Genomic DNA, 17,826 nt, shown 5'->3' with positions numbered 1-17,826 from the left:
TCTAATTAAATATTCCAAAGTCACGAAACTGTGACTATTTTGTGTGGGCCACACTTGCGTTGCGCGAAGCGCTCAACTGGTATTCGATCTGACTGCAGCATAACTTTGTTCTCCGGAGGAGATTTCTTTTCTTTTGATATTTAGAGACACACTTAAGCCCATGGTGGGAATCGAAACTGGCAAAGTACATTTATAAGTACGTTTCTATGTATATAGCGGTAAGTTCACAGTATATTTATAAATACTGATGTGTACTTAATATACTGTCATTGTATGATTGCAACAAACACTCAACTTTGCGATCATTAAAGTCTCTAGAACAGCGGTAACAAAACCTGACAGAGACCGAAACGAATCACTGTGACAATATTATCGTTCAGTAAATGACCTCTAATATTGCTCCAATGATCGTCACCTCCTCATCCTTGATGTTCCTACCTCACCTCCACTTAGTTCCTCATGCTCTCTCGCTCAAGCGTTTAGCTCTTGAGAATTCACCGACTCATTAGAACTGGAAAATTAAATCTTCATTAACAATCTTAATTAGAGTTCGATCTCTCTGTAGAAAGCCGACAGGGAATCCATAGCGTAACCGGGGAAAACCTGCAGTGGGAGTTGGTTTCGGCTTGGTACTTTTCTTGTCGCAAGGAAAATAAAACACGAGAACTGTTGGCACGTTTCCCATATTGTTCTTATAACATCGATCGCTGACGGAATCAGTGACTGACGGAAAGCTGACAGCTACTTTTGAATTTGGAATAGTATCTTACCGTTTTTTTAAAAAATGGTAAAATACTGTTGAATATTCATCCATAGCGGGTAAATTAACAGTTTAATCAATCACCTTCACTCGGTCGTCAGCAGACAACCGACAAGCTAAATTGATTTATCTTCATTAGTGATTTTTCAGGGATCCTTGAAAGAGACTTCCCTTCCCTCAGGTCCTTCCTGCAAGACTTGAAAGACTTCTCAGAGTTTTGTTCCCCAGTTAAAAGCTAGACAAGTAGGGGCCTTGCTAATGCTATTGGCAGAACTCGCACAAGTCTGTTGTGGAGATGAAAGAGCTGAGTAGGATGGTCGAGCTTTCAATTTACCACTCAATTAACATTCCAATACTGGTGGTTATGACCTGGGGGTAATGGCCGAGAGAATGAAATTGCGGTTGCGAGACTAAGCCTTGGAGGACATCTGGAAGGCCTTTCGATTTCAAGAAAGCTACGATGGTGGAAGACGTGACTGGGTAACCTTTTTCTGCAAGTGGGACAGTTTTGCCATATTTTGCCACAACATGGTTTGCATTGTTAAAACCCGATCAGGCTAGATTTCCGACCACAACGGCGCAAACTGCCCTTTTTCAAATGCGCCGGCTTGCGCTCATTTGCAATAATACAAACATCCGGTCGAACCTACCGATTTGCAGACTCACGCCAAGTGCAGCGATGGATTTGCACGAGTCATGAAAATAGAGCGCCCGATTCTCGACGTCTGACTTTCTGCAGTTCAAAATACTGCACCATTGATGGCAGATTGCTCTGTGTTGATTTCTTTTTAAAAAGGAGGCCGTAATATTATTATTGAAAAATTCAAAGAGCCTTCCATAAGCAGGCCATTCAATATTTAAATAGGTTACTCAGGTTTCACTGCAAATGATTGCATCCATGTGGAAAAACTGTGTCATTCTGTGATCTGGGACAATCAGTAATGGAGTGACACTGTTCTGCTCTGTTTCTTTTCAGTCACTGATACTAAATCCTGTTCTAACGTCCAGTATGCTCATGCAATATCCTCCAATGGCCAGCCACAACATTGTGTCTACAAACTGAGATTCTGTGCATCAACTGTATCACAATGTGTGTCGTTTACAAAGATGAACAGAAACAAGGGTAACATAACGACCTCTTCCATTCAGAAGCGTCTAAAAGAGAAACATCTACAACTCAGAAACGAAAAGGTGGTAACGTTGATTGACACCTCAGACAGGTAATTATCGCTTAACAACCTATTTAAGATTGTGGTTGCAGTTTGCTGTGGTGTAGAAATGAATTGCGTCGTCAGTCATCGCTAAAATGTGATTACCTCAATTGCATGCATGAGTAAATAGAAACTATCGGGATTTGTTCTCGGTATGATGTAGTAAACATAGTTCTCGCACAACGCTAATGTTGCTCTCTGGCAAAAAACAAACAAAAAAACATTCTTGTCTTTGAAAAGGCAAATTATATTGTAGTTTTTGTTTCTGATAATGATTGTGATATGAAAATAGAGAAGTGGCCCTCATCATGTGTCTCCTTCATGTGTGGCGTATTTGTGTATCTGCTGCCACCTGCTGGAAGTAATTCGTAACTGTTTTAACGATAAACTGGCATATCAGCAACGCTGGATGAGATGAGTTTCGGAACAGGGCATCAGAATTATCTTGGCAGATTAAGAACATCATGTTTGCCTCAATTTGAAATATTCCTTTGAGATATGTTGGCAAACCTTTCACTTTTTGCAGTGAACTGTACCCATATTTAATTGCTATATTTTCGACATCTGCGTGTACCAAGGAAATACAGCTGTTGTCAAATTCAAATTTTACATAAAAGGTTCACTCGTATATTTGGAGAAAGGTCCATATTTAATTTTTACACCTTATAATAATGGTTCAGAACCATTTTAAAAAGCACCACCATCATTGCCATCATTAAAATACAGGAACATAGAAGGCCTCAGCGTTCATCAACAATAAAAATTTGTTTTTATTGAAGATCATTTTATGTAACTGTCGTGATTACTTTCAAAATTATTTATTTCGGTATCATGATTACCTTTCCACGCCATTGGAAAATTGCAATGAAAGTTGCAAACTTTCTTTGGCTTACGCTGCCCTCTGGTGTTACATTTGAGGGTTGCATAGGGTACGAATCAGGAGTCACGTCAGTTCATTTGAGCAATGACACAGCGGCGTGAGATGCATCCAGCAAGATATTAGATTTCTCCTCATTACTAATTAAGTAAATAAGAAGCCGTAGCGCCCATTGACAATAAAAGAAGTCGGTTCAATTCTCCTGTCAATTTCAGATCGGCTTCAATTCACAGCGGCGACTCTCAGTTCCAAATACATCCTCTCCTCACCCTCGGCTTAGGAAACAAAAGATGATAGCAATCATTTCGGTGTTGCCGCAGTAACTGGAAGCGTCCCTCTGGGTTACATGAGATCATTTGTCTCTATTCAGACGTTTCCATCGGCAGGCAACTCATGTGTCGCGCATCCCTGAGCCAAGAATGTTACCTCTGTGAATGTTACCCATCACTCCTACTGACCGTTATGCGAGTGTGTAGAGTAAATGTTGTTGCGTGCATAATTATTAATCCGCATTGGTGTGTTTTTGTTTTCGTTAAAAACAACAGCTTTATCCATCCATGTATCGAATATTTCATCCCGCTGAGTAGATGTAAAGTTCAAATGTGCCTCAGCAGGTTATTTGCAGTGGCTAATCTACAGTATAAAAACAGTGGTGTCAAACATACGACCCGCGGGCCGGAACCGGCCCGCAAAGAGGTTTGATCAGGCCCGCAGGATAATTTAAAAGTCAAAAAATGTATAAAAGACACGGAATGAATATTTTTAATGAGGTGCAATTCATGGAATGTCCGCTAGGGGGACACACTGTTTTGATCAGAGAAAAAGACAACCTTGTTTTGATCAGAGAAGAAGACAACACCAGCCTCAGTCTGTCACTGAGACAGACCCAACACAGCAGACGCTATCAAGGATATGTGAATACTTTATTCTTATATACATATTACATATTACATATACATATTATAGCACTCTCCTTAGTTTGTAAGGTGTAGGCAGGGATTACATTTAGAATTTATATGCTTGTGTAAATGGTTTAAAAATTCCTTTCTTTATAAATCTCGTTTAATCTTAAAAGTGCATTACTATATTTTTCAATACCAATTACTTGTTAAGGTTTGGTGCCTTTGTACAGTCAATGGGATCAGCTGCAATGCATATATGTGAATGATAAAAGTAAATTGCATATTTGTCTAAGGAAATCTAAGGTCCTTCATGAAATGTTTTGTAAAAAATATATTCATTAAATTTCAACATTTTCCTAGTATTCTTGTGCTTCTTTAGACCAAAACAAAGGATATACATATTATTTTGGTTATTTACAGCAGAGTATGGTGTCATTTTTAATGGTCCGGCCCCCTTGACATCTATCGAGGCCATATGCGGCCCACAATGTGAAATGAGTTTGACACCCCTGGTATATAACACATTGTAATGCTGCATGCACTTGACACTAAGCCTTTATATTAATTTATGTGATATCAGACTTTTCAAATCTTAAAACTCTTACTGCGTTCGCAACTGTCACTTTACGTTCTTGTAATGTCCTCAAAAATCGATAATTGTTTTCTGTGGTCTACAGTACGATCAATGTCCTGTTGTATAACATCAGCTGATCTCGCTACAGAGTATCACTGTAGTTTATTCTTGTCATAGTCTATTCTAGGACACACACGCGCGCGTTTAAGTGTGTGAGTGTGTGTGTGCGTGTGTGTGCGTGTGTGTGTGCGTGTGTGTGCGTGTCTGTGTGTGTGTGTGTGTGTGTGTGTGGCTTCGTTTACCCAGAAGAGGGCAGTATCTATCAGCTTTGATCCTACGACGATAGCGAAGTATCCGTTCAGATTCTCAGTCGTCCAGTTCATGATAAACCGCAATCCTCGTGACTGGACTCTTTTGGTTGAAAATGTTTCACCTTTCATTCTTTTGATGGCTGTGTCCCTTGGGGGTGGTCACAATAGGATTGGTGTTGTTCTTATTGTTGTTGCCAGGCCAATTTTGCAAAGGCCCACTTCGGATCACATGTACAGTTGACCCATAGGAATGTAGAATCGTTTCATCGTATCTGCATCGATGCCACTATCTTAAAATGTCAACGCTTTACAGTTTATTTAAATGTGACTACAGAATGTTTGGTGTCTGTGGTTGTCTTGTCGTGTATGCTTTTTTTTCTCATCAAACAACAGTGGATAGCAGAGGTATATCAGCACAGTCATGTCTTTTTTCTAAGACCTTTTTCTACTCGAAACAAATTGCTTCCGGAGAGAAAGAACTACAGTAATCACATTCGTCTCCGGCATTACTGCACATAAACATATTCATTCACATAAAACACACAGGCAGACATGTAATCGAGGGCCGATTGAGTTACGCAGTTCCCATCTGTGAATTGCTGCACTGATGAATAAGTAATGCTTCATCCTTTCAAGTGCATCTTTGAACATTGCTGAAGTTTTTAACCCTGTGAAACCCAGACTACAAACCTCTCATTCTTGCCTTCTTGGCCCCTTCTCACTTTGTCTTGCCTGCAAAATACCCCCAGCCCCCACTGTGTTTTTTCTTTCATCCGTGTAGAGTATCTTTGAGACACAGACACAAAGGTGACTAACACATACCATATTAAATCATGTATGCGAGCTTGTAGCACACACTGTGCAGCTCTTCCGCTCCGGGAACCCTCAAAGGACAAACTTGGAAATGATACCACGACACAGCTGGGCCTCCGCATTAAGGGCACACAGGCAGCCTATTCATCTACATTTTCAAGAGCACGTTTCCTATCGAACGAAGCGATCATGGGACATTGTCTACAAGTGTCTACGGAAAAGGCTTCTGCAATCCCAAGAGGCCGTCGTTCAGGTGAGTGTGGTGAATCATCCTCGACATCATTGCCTTCATCAGCTTTATGCTGCCCTGTAAATTCTCCATCCCAAATTGTATGATGAAAATGAAAACAAAAACCAAAAAACAGGAAGTGATGTGGAAATATGCGACATTGCGACCTTTCGTCGGTCCCACAGACCACAATGACATTGAGCCATATTGTTTTAATTTCACCAATCACCATGCTGTGTGTGTCTGGCAGGTTTTTTTTTCCAACTTTAATTGGCTGTGCATCTGGTTTGCGTGCACCTGCGTGTGACGTACGAAGTAGCACATTTTCAATGCCGACTGGCTGTCGCAGACACGGCACCGCCGAAGAAGAAAAAGAAGATCTCACGGTCCTAAAATTGTATTGACAAACTTTCAAAGTTTAGCAATGACAAAAGTGCCATTTTGATTCGGCTTGAAGTAATGATGGACGGCGGCACGGTGGTCGATTAGGAAATGGATAGATGGATGGATAATGATGGATTGATGATGATGATCCGGCCGCTGCTGAATGATGACTGACGGACTGCCAAAATTTGCCGATGCACCCACCTCTGTATAATTCTGTAGCAGCAAGGTCGGGGCACCATCATGGCGGTTAGACAGAGCTTTGGTGGCATGCCATCTAATGTTTCATGGCGCACAAAACAGCAAATAGGTGATTTTTTTTCCAGTTAATAATGAAGATTAGCTTGCAACCCCCAAAAAACCCAGAGTATGTAAATTAGGCAATCGTGACTATGGGGAGTAGATGAAGGGGGGTGGGGGGTGGGGGGACTTTACACCACACACTTATGATGCTATTGATGTTCAAAATTCAATTTAAATTACCCATGGCATCACAAAATGGCCTCATGGCGCTGTTTTTTAAACTCAAATTATGATTAGAAATTTTACGAATTTAAATTAGGACACACGTATTTCAAAATAATGATAAAATCTGTGCATGTAACGAGGAATTTGAAAGCATCTGATGAATAATTCTTTTCGGATTAGCGCCCCTTTAACACCCCTGCAACTCTCTTCCTCTCTCTCTCTCCCCCTCTCTCTCTCTCTCCCCCTCTCTCTCTCTCTCTCTCCCTCTCTCTCAGAAGTGTTGTAAAGCGCGCCCACCAGTGCGACTGCGAACGGCGCGTCACAGCATCGCTTCGGTTCACAGCTCGCCGGTGGCGCAAAAGGGGACCGCAGGAAGCACGTTTGAGGGCATTCGGGACGTTCGGGGACTCGCGGAGGATCAGCTCAGGCAGCGAGGTGAGCGCCATGGCCTCCAAAGAGACCACAGCGCCGGGCTTTGCCAGTGTCAGCAGGGAATTGACAGGTGAGCTCCAAATGACTCCCACCCCGGGTTAAGGGTGCTGTTTAACCTCCAAAGCGCAACGCCGCTCGCCGCTCCGGAAGTGAAGGCTGACAAGATTGTTTTGGGGCGACACGTGTGAATTAGTTTTGGCTTGTTTTGCGTCTTCTCTTCTCCAGTTCAGAGTTCCGGCTGCAGGCAAAGGCAGTAAATGTCCCTGAAAGGCCAAAATCGCTCAGCGAAATTGGGAAGGTTGTCATTTTATCGATTCGATTCACTTCTAATTGATTCGGCATGAATCTCCGCTGTGAAATTGATCGTGCCGCACAAAGGGACTCCGAGTGATATTTTGGATGTGTGGCACAATCATATGTGAAGACTTGATCTCTCTTGGCGTTCGAGCGCGAGTTGCTGTGCGCCGGTGAGAGATGCTTGAGCAGCGATTGATCGGGCACGCGCACACGAGAAGCTTGTTGCCAATTAACCTGACGAGGTTGTTTACTTGAATCTTGCCGTTAACCAGCTCATCCTCGTCAAGCCCCTTCTGTCTGGCCGTGCCGCGTTAAGTCATGAACACACCTGCCAGATCCCGAGCGATGGGGTCATAATGACCCGCCGTCAGCGGGAGCAGGCCCATGGAAGTGCCAAAAAAGGCCGTTTGCCTGTGAGCAGGGGGAATTAAAGTAGAACAGGGGCACTGACCCATCTTTCCTCCCCTACCCTTCTTGCCTTTTGGGAGTACTGTATCTTAGTTCAACCAACGGGGGGTGCAAAGTGCATTGAAAGGTTTAAACGTTTAGGTCTTACCGAAGCTTCGTCTCAATAACGATCAGCGTTTGGTTTGGCCTCAAGCGTGGGAGCAAACTTAGTGTTTGTTGCAGGAAAATGAGAGTTATGAGTCTATTTATAGAGAGGATGCAGAAAATCATGTGCACACAAGCAGACCGCTCCACACAACTAGAGTACACGAACAGCATGTACTGTAACGCCTCCTGGATGTATAAGACTTGCATTGCATCTTTGAAGAATATACTGTATGCGCAGATGCTGTCGGTACAGCTAGTGGGTGGAAGACGTTGAACTCGACGTGGCCATTCTAGTCCTTGAATATTGCAGCGCTATATCTTTCCAGGTTTCATTGGAGTGAGCCAGCTTGTTTCTATTGAGCTCTGATGCTAAAAATAGCCCAGATACAGTAGGAGCCCTTGTTTTAGAGGTTCTCTGCGTGTTAACAGCGTGTGATGCTAATCCTTAATAGCTCAGTCTTTGACGCCCTGATCATTTCGGACGTTGGTGCCCGAGTTACAGCCCTGGCAGGCAGCTGTCTTTATGCAACCATCTGTTCATAGGGCAACACTGTTATTTCCAATATGTTGAGTCGGGCTGCACAATATGTCGAAAAAAATTGTCGGCATCGGGATTATGGTGTGTGCTATATGCATAATCGCAAAGATGTGCGATAAAATTCATATGGAATTGTCTGCTTTGATTTGACTTTGACCAGTCAGACGCAACCTTGGATGGACATCACATTCCAATAGGCCAACAGGATCAAGGGGCATTGCTAACGCTAAAGAACTTCAAATGATGACGGTATATATAAAAATACAAACAATATGTAAGGTAAAAAAGATAAACATGCATTTGCTTCATTAGATCATGAAAATATCATTTCTTTTAATCATTTCAATAATATTGATAGCGCAGGAGTGTTTTTCCAATACTGCACAGCCCTAATGTTTACCATTCATTTGAAGTAGAAACTGTACAATTCCATTTTTTTTTTTTTTTTTTAACCATTGTTGCTAAGAGGAATCAAATAATCTGGCCAAATAACGGTGACCGTATCCTTTGCCGGGGTGTGCCTGTGTCCCCACGACGTTCTGTGAGCAGTAATGCACTGAGCAAATGCCTGGCAACAGGGTGGAATAGTTTTGAGAACTGTCCAAATCATTCGATAAAACTGTTCCGCTTTTGCCCCCATATATCCTGTTTGGTTTTTGTTCCCCCCTCATTTACTAACGAGGCAAAAGTTTGTGTGACAAGACAGAGCTCGTCACTCTAAGATTAGAAATAACGTGCACGCCTGAATGCTATTTGGTCTGTCTTTTTGTTCTCCTATTTTCTACGAATACTGCTCTAGATTGATGTTGATGTTAACGTTAAGGCAAATAGAATGCGGCAAAACAAACGACGCAGTTCGGAATGATTCCGTGGCGATCTGTTGGTAATGCCTTGGTAGGAAGTAAGGAAGAGCACTCGGTCAACACGGAGAACAATAGTTGCGGCCATGAGGAATGGAAAAGCAATGGCGCCAAAAGATTGCACCCGCCTTCTGCGCATGCATTTGCATTGCCATAACGACGGCATTAAGTCATTGACGAGGGAAGTGAAGGAAGTGGGGCAGTCTGCGAGCAACTTTAATTGTGTGTAACGGTAACAAGACTAACACGTCAGCTCATCTGCTGACACTTTTACTTCCTTGCGGCTTTTCAACAGCCTTACGGTGGCGAGTCAAACAGGGCATGCAGTTTTCCGTCCGCGACTGCCCAGAACATGACTTGTACACAAAGCGCACCTTGAAGATATCATGTAGTTCTTTGCCATAGAAATGAAAAGCATGTTGGAGCTAAATTCTTGCAGTCAGACTCTCACCTGCTTTTATGGGCCACATGTCTCATTTTTTCACGTTAAAACCAAATCATATCAGACATCCCATGCCAGCTGATTTTGGGCGGTAGGCGGGGTGCAACACACACACACACACACACACACGTACACACACTGTTCTGCCTACAGATTTATTGGGATTGAATTCCAAGAGTAAACTCATTGTTTTACTTTCTGCACTAAGTTAATTACCCATATAGAGTTTATTGATTTATGCCATTTTGGAGGTAATTTTAGCTAATTGTGTGATCTTCAGTTTGTTTCACAACACTGTTGATATGTGAGTGAATGACTGCATTTTTTTTTTTAATGCGGTGGGGGATTTCCCCACTAATTAATTATGGCAAGAATTTGGATTCATTTTTAAATAAAGGTATTTCTCACCCACATCACAAGGTACCTTGTCCTTTTTGGCTATAGACTTGTGCCCACTATTTTGAGTTCAACTGTTTTGATGAATATCTGTCTTTTCTTCGTCCTGCCAGAGAGCATCAGGAAGGTGCTGGACAAACAGGCCATTAAATTTGTGAGAGCTACCAAACTGGACACCAAGAATGGGAAATCGGAAGACAGGATTCTGGTAAGAGACCCCAATACTCTAAAGAGTCCCTTTTAGGCCCTTTTCTGCTTTCATGCCAAATGAGATATTGACTTTGATATGGAATATGAACTTTGAGACAAAACGAAGTTGTCTGAAGCCAAGCGGAATCCAATCGAGCTTAATTGAGACAAATTGAAAGACCTATAAGAAGTCACAGATTAGGCATCCTGTCACACTAAGCAGACGCGTTGAAAATCGGGGCTTAAGGCAGATGCTGCCCAAGCAAAGCAAAGTGGACACTGTGTCATGGCCTACTGAATCTAGCCACAGAGTTTATTAGATGTGGCAGGGTGGCCTTAATGCCACAGGCAAGAGTTTGGTGCGTGCATGTGTGAGCCTGACATTGTATCTACTATACACTTTGTCATGTATTTATTTATTGATGGATTTATTTATTTATCAATCACAATTCCTGCATGTTATATGAGAGTATATCCCAAAGGGGCTGTGATGCGTTCAAGGTGCTTTGTTGGCCCAGGTCACCTCCGCGTTGACAAAATATGACTTGCTCAGTCGCGTTAGAAATATATCCTATGCATTAATCCGTTGAGGTTTTTTGTTTTGTTTCTCCAGCATCCTCCTTTCACCACCCTTACGCCCCCTCCCATGTCCCCACTCTTTCTGTCATGTCCTCTCTTTGTTTCCTCTCTACCTCCCTCTTTCCCTGTCATTTTAATCACTCTCCTCCTCATCATTGTGCCCCCCGACCCCCAAGCCCCCTTGTTGTGCTCCCCCCCGACATGCCAGTTGCCTCTCACTCTCTGCATCTCCCTTGTGCCCTTCCCTCTATCTTTAATCTGGCCTATAAAAAGTATTGGGCCCCTCTTTCGATCACAGGCAATTCAATTAGTTACGAGATTTATTTATTTTTAGTGTCCATGTGAGCCTTGGGTACTGCTCTGGATGCATTCAAGGAGGAAAGGAGATATAGGCATTCATTCTTGTTTCAATCGAAAAAATGGATCCGTTTCAGAGGTGTGATGGTGAGCACGTGAGGGAGATTGGAATGCTCACTTCATTTCTCTGTGCATTGAGCACTCATCTTTCACACGGTCACAAGGGAAACGAAACTTATTTGGCAATTTTCAGCAGTAAAAAGTGATACCTTGTCCAAAACGAATTTGAGAACTTGATTGATTTTCATGCACGATTAACACCTTTTAAAAACACATTTTTAAGTTAAGGCTCATGTGATGTCATTTTCAGTCGACAGCAAGATGCGCTTTGGAAGGTGTTAATTGCACATGAAAATCATAAAGTGATCAAATTCATTCTGGACAAAATTTCAACTTTTTATGGTTGAAAATGGATAAATAAGTTGGCTCTGCCTTTAGGCTTCAAAGCTGAAAAGAAAGCCGACTCCTCTTGCCTGTGATGGCTCATTCCTGACACCCGAAGGTCCCTTTTTAGCTGGGTCTGCTGGTTGATTTGGTTTGGTGGCCGAATCGAGCACATCCTTTGTTTGTTCGAACTTGCTCTAAAGTCTGTTGTCCTCTGTTTTTATTGTCTGCCCCCGTTTTCCGCCCGTGGAGATCGATGTTATCCAGCTGTCTGTGTATGTTGACTGCACCAGCCATCACACGATGACACACATGTACATCGACACGGTTGAGCCAACCCCCTTGCCCCCCTTCCCCGGACTCTTCCAGACGCAGGCAGAAGGGTGTAGCATCACAAGCAAGAGCCACCCAGGGCAATCTGTTGGAGCTGCATCAACATGCATGCTTCCATCATTCAGTGTAGACACACGCGCGCACACACGGTTCAGTGCCCCAAACCTTCCTACATTGGTACCCTCATTATTAGAACACCCTATTTAAGGATGAAAGACAATTCGGAAAACAAAGTATTTCTTCAAAGGCAGAGGGGGGAGGAGGTGTTAGACCAGAGGTTGCGATGCAGCACAAGGATGGAAAAAGAGCTGAAAATGGCTTCAGAGCGAGTAGGGATGACATTTCTGATACGTTGCGATGCCCCAGTTGTTGTTGATTCGGCCCTTCCGCCACTTATTTGTCCCGATTGGTCGCTCGGTTTGATCCAGTGCGGCTCCATCGCTCCGAACTAATAATGGGCCCATTAGTGCAAGAGACTTTCCCTGTTTGACGGTGCTGAACACACTCGAGTGCATCCAGCGATGTCCCTCTAGTGAGACTCCAGCATTGCTGTGGTTTGAGGTTAAGTTTGTGGTGTTGAATGCAAAGACAGTTTCTGCCCAGTTTGTGGTCTTGCGTAGTCATAGTTGAATCGTCACTTGGAAAATATGCTAGTCTGTATCGATGTAAAATATACCGCTTGGTAGAAATTCCATATGAGCCGATTTATCCACTAATCGGGACTCTTATTGGTGACTAGTCGACTAGCAAAATAGTGTTTTGTGGCAGCCCTTTTGCACACGCTCAATTTCAGATGGTTTTGTTTTTCAGGGCCTCCGTTATCCCCATTAAAGGTGTCAACGAGAGAGCCTCGTGCAAAACAATAATTGTAAAACTGAGGGAAAATGTCAACTTAATGAGACCCGTTGCACAGATCTGGGCTGCATTCGAGACAGCCATTCAGAATGTTGCGAAGAGAACTAAAACTGTCATTCAGAGGCTGGACCGGAATAATCTTTTGAAATAGAAAGGCTCCAAGTCAGGCAAGCACTCTGCCTGGATTTGGAAGCCTTTTTGCTTTCGAGCCGTGGGAGGTTTGAAACAAAGGCAAAAAAAGAATTCTATAAGCAAGTTGGCACCTTGATCGTGGAAAAACAAGTTTTTGCTCAAGTCGTTGAGCTGTGAAAAAAAAAATACCGAGTACTGAGCAATAAAATCAGAGGCAACTGGCGCTCGTGGCAGAATGCTACATTGTCATATTTGCAAGCATTCTGTCAACACTCCATATTTCGGTGTAATGCGCTTGTGTCACGGTGTGTACGACCACGTCCTCTTTGCACGCCGCGCCGCGTGGAATCACTCTGTGACTGTCGGCATTGACCGTCTGACAGTGCGTGATCTCAGCCTTCCGTTCTGTAATTAGAACTTGGGCTTTCGTACTTGACGAACATAGCACATGTTGGTAGCCCGTGGCGGCGAGTCTATGAAGTGTGACTGCTGACCTTCTCTTCTCCGCCCCATGAGGAGACAAATAAGCGTTGCCCTGCGGTGCGAGCAATACACACCAAGTATTCCATCTTCTCTCCTTCCGACATTTTAATTTCCTTTCTTCTAGTTTCCTCACTTGGATATTCTCCTCCTCGCTTCTTCTTTCCCCATCCTCCTGGCCTCTCTTCGGCCCCTTGCTCATTTTTGAGCCCTCATCCACACGCCATTTCCTCTCATGCTCTGAAGCCGATCCATTTGTCAGCCCTCGTTCGTGTATTGAAACAACCACGCACATTTCGTTATCTGCCTGTGAGCGCGCCATTCTGAATTGTGCTGACTTGTACATGACGCAACATCCCAAAGATAGTTTGTGAATTACCGGGCACAGAGCTGTAATGTTCCGCCTTCACAAGGTCAAATGCTTTTGTCATCTTGTTGCAGTCTCCTGACTATGTTCCAGGTCATAAAGAAAGACCTACTCGCCATTGGTCGAGCAGTTTTTCGGCGGAGTTGAGCCCCGGCTCATTCGCTTGAGACCAGGCTGGTCCTTCAAAACGAGCCAAGACAAGAAATGAGGCGCTGCCATTATTGGTCTGCAGTTTAAAATGTTTTCTTATTATTGTTGTTCAAGCAAGTGCATTTTCTAGCCGTTTGAGGCACAGGGTTGTTATTTGAGGAATAAGAGGCAAATTGTGACCTTCCACCTTCCACCTTTCATTCTGCGCTCTTCCAAGCACTCTAAAGTCCACTTTGAACACGGGACCTGGGGCAGCTCTGCTTTCAAAGGCCACTGTGGGACCGAGTGACAGACAAAACAATCAGCAGGGATGTACCGTCATGAGGCAAGCTTTTCTTCGGCGATGGACGCAAACCGCGTCTTCCCGGATGCCTGCGCGTTTGTCAGCGAGAAAGCGGAGCGTAATCGCTAAGGGCTAGCTCATTTTGCCTCTTTACAGCTGCACCAGAGGCGCGCCGTTATCGCCGAGCGAGCATGCTTCATTCACCACAGCAAGCGGCAATGTCCGTCCGTTTGCTCCCTCTGTTGCTCTTTGTCTACAACGTGTGTGTTGGAATTGCCCTTGTGGTTGAGCGACAAATACCCACCGGTGACCAAATGTGGCTCTGATCCGCAGCTCGTTGCGTCAGAGGCTTCGCCGCATCGTACGGGGCCCCGCGGACGCCGACTGTGATTTGCAGCGCGTCCTTTGAAGTACTTTGTTCAAGAAGCCGAAGCTGACGTCTCATGATTAATATTGCCACCCCCGCATCCCAACCCCTGCCCTCAAATGGCTGCAACACGCACACACGAGAGGGAACCATTATTTCCGTTTACGGCTTGTACTTGCACTCCCAACACCGCCTTGACGTTTCGCTTTGGGGCCGACCGCTTCTTTAAACTGGTGCAATCTCAGCAAGGGCGTGACTGTTTTCTCTCGCCACCCTCGGCGACCGTCGTCTTTATTGTCTTACGCAGACATTGGCGTGGCCCGTCTGACTGAGGATGGTGGCTCAAAAAGTAACATTGAATTTAAAAAAAAAAAATGGAATGTAGCAGAATTTCTTTTTGCACAACTGAATGTATTCAAACCGAAAAAGCAAATTCAACTGATATGTAATACAAAGCGGTGGCCACGTTTGCTCTTTGGGATGATTAATGGTAACGGCTGTGATTCTTCTTTATGGCTTGATGCTATAATCGATGGATTTTTATTGCTCGAGAAAAACGCCTTTCGGTTTCTCACGAGAGATTTATGCAGTCTTAATGCACTTCATGACAAAGGTCTCGGGACACAAATCCAATCAGATCAATTATTGGATGCAAAGATCGACACCGTTGACGTTTTCACTGCTATAACGTTCACAGTCCCTATTTAAACGTCACTCATTTTCCATTTGCCGATTTTGCTTCCGATGAACGCCTTGATAACGTAAACCTCATCACAGCGACCAGATTTTTCCCACAAAATAGTGAACAAGCTTTTGTTTACAACGAAGCCTGGGAAGCTCATTGCCGCCGCGACCTTGCTTATGAACAAAATGTACAGCGCGGGATTCCGCTCCGTTGCTTGGCCACATTACTGATCGACTCGTACATTGTTGGACGTCAACAGCGATTTTTAACCATATAGTGCTGTTTTTAAGACACCTAACCAAGAAATATTGACAGATCCAATGAAGGCGGAAGTAATCCAGGTAAAAGATTTCTCTTCACCCCAAAAAAAAAAGAAGAATATTCTGGAAAAAGAAACCTTAATCCTAATTTAAGGATATGCCTAAAAAGGCCAATTGCTGCCAATATGTTCTTGTTCAGCATACAGCAGATCAAATCGAAGACATCTGAAGGCCTGAATTATTCACATGATGAGACCTGCCAGATTGACTTTGAAGGAAGTCGATGCCCTGACGGTCTCTCCTTCTCGTTGCGAGGCATATGCTTCCTCCTGGCGCTGGGATTGGACCGGTAGTTTCCTGCAAAGGCTCAGTGGTGCACTGTTGTCATAGAAAGGACACTTTGTGTCTCTTTCTAATGTCCACTCTTTTTTTTTTCCCCCCCAACTCATTGCTTGAGCTTCCTTTGGATGTCCATAGATGAATAAGAAGTCGGCTTCTGGTGTCCTCGGTAGTAGAAGTGGAAAAGAGGAAGAGGACTGTATTATCGGGATGCAAATCTCTTTCTCCCACCCTGTCTTACTCGCTCGCTTTGTACGTTTCGTTTTCTTTCTTCTCCTTAGCGCCCCTCAGCAGGGCGCCATTAACCATTCAGGCCCAGGGAGGCCTTGAGGAATTGAAAGCGACAGAGCAGAAAAAGAATAGAAATACTGGAGCTCGGAAGGAGGGGGGGGGGGGGGGAGTCGAGAGAAAGCGAGACCGTAGGACGGTAGACGCAGACAGAGCACTGTAACACATTCGGAGATGGATGGGATTAGGGATTAGGGAGAAGGGTGGCGTCAGTAAACAAATTTCCATGGAGATGAAGAGAGAAATCTGCGGAATGACAGAGGGCACGATGCGAGGGTTTTACAGTCAAGACATTGAGGAGAATGGATACACTCAACATGTAGAACAGACAAAGTCTGTGTCGCGATGCCATGGCATTTATTGCATGCAAGTTTTTCACGATTTGGGCAGAACGTAGAAATACAGTTGAAATCTGCTGTTACGAGAGGAATCGGAGTTGGTCATAACGGGATTAGGGGAAAACCGTTTTTCCTCTGCAGCTCCTCGATGATAAATCACACTCATTCCAAAAAAAAAAAAACGTATGCATGCGTGCCGTGCGATGGGCTGGCAAATGTGTGACGGTGTACCCCGCCCATTGCCCGAAGACAGCTGGGATAGGCTCCGGCACGACACTTGTGAGCACAAGTGGATTAGAAAACGGATGGATGGATGGATAATTTGCTTGGTATAAGTATGAGCCTGTGACATCACAAAATGTGAGCATTTTCCCTTTTCCGGGCTGTCCCTGCCGTTACATTCAGCTACTCGTTTTTAAGAGAAAACGGTGGTACCTCTACTTACGAACGTCTCTTGGTGCAAAATTTTCAAGTTACAAAAATGTCTCAACAGGAAAATATTGCCTCCCGTTACGAAAGAAATTTCAAGATACAAAAGGTAAAAAATACAGGATGGACTGCGTGTAAATCGATAATTCGATAGATATGTGTCTGCAGCGTCCTCGTCATTTGCCCCTCCGGCCATGAGGTGGTGTTCCGATTGTTTTATGTAAATGTGAATCACCCAGAAAATGTGTTCACCAGTCGGGCGATCGCTCACTCTGCTGATGTTTGCCTTGGACATTTTTGAAGGATTGTTAAAAGCCGACAAAAGCAAACGTCCTTGGATCGGTTCTTTACAAAACGCCAGTCAAAAACCACTTCTGAGAGGGCAAAAAAAAACGATGAGGACGCAGTTAAAAGTTCAACGATCATCGTTCTTAATATTTATTCTTTGTTTTTTACATTATGCACAACTCTCATTTATTGTGCAATAATCTAAATATAACATGTATTTGTTACATATTTTGATGCTTTAGGAAACATTTACGTCTAAATTTTGGGGGGGCTTGGAACGAATTAGGGCATTGACATGGAAAACGCGTCTCTACTCGCAAAATGTTCTCGTTGAGAAATTTCTTCCAGAACCAATTAATTTCGTAAGTCGAGGTACCACTGTACTCCTTTTCATCTCCGCTTTGTCACTTGCCACTTTTCAAACCTTCCTCTTCTTGCCCCTGACGAGCTCCTTTTGTTTTTGTTTGTGAGCGTGTTTTGGGTCGTTATTTTGCGGCCTGATGAAGGATCCCCCAATTAGTTTTGGTTTCATCTTTTAAATTGGTTCCAAATGTTTCATGAGTTCATTTTTCTGCTGCCATCGCGCGTTACATCAACGAAGATTAATGACCCCATTCCAGATGAAGCCATGCAAGGCCGTGCCATGATATTACCTGCTCTGTGTTACACAGATG

General features: G+C 43.8%; 1 protein-coding gene across 6 annotated transcripts in view; it reads left to right on the top strand.

The window, feature by feature from the left end:
• Positions 1-6,844: 6,844 nt before the first annotated feature.
• Positions 6,845-17,826, top strand: part of carmil3 (capping protein regulator and myosin 1 linker 3) — a 48,548-nt gene continuing 37,566 nt past the window's right edge. For all 6 annotated transcript variants that reach the window (XM_086129375.1, XM_086129376.1, XM_086129379.1 and 3 more), the window contains exons 1-2: positions 6,845-7,031; positions 10,163-10,257. In XM_086129375.1, coding sequence (XP_085985501.1) covers positions 6,974-7,031; positions 10,163-10,257 — 153 coding nt within the window. In that variant the 5' untranslated portion in view covers positions 6,845-6,973. The remainder of the gene's footprint in view (positions 7,032-10,162; positions 10,258-17,826) is intronic.

This window comes from Hippocampus guttulatus, chromosome 14 (genome assembly GCF_054856545.1).
Source record: "Hippocampus guttulatus isolate MCC_2025c chromosome 14, RoL_Hgut_1.0, whole genome shotgun sequence".
Taxonomy (NCBI): Eukaryota; Metazoa; Chordata; class Actinopteri; order Syngnathiformes; family Syngnathidae; genus Hippocampus; species Hippocampus guttulatus.
This window is presented reverse-complemented; position numbering and strand designations above follow the sequence as displayed.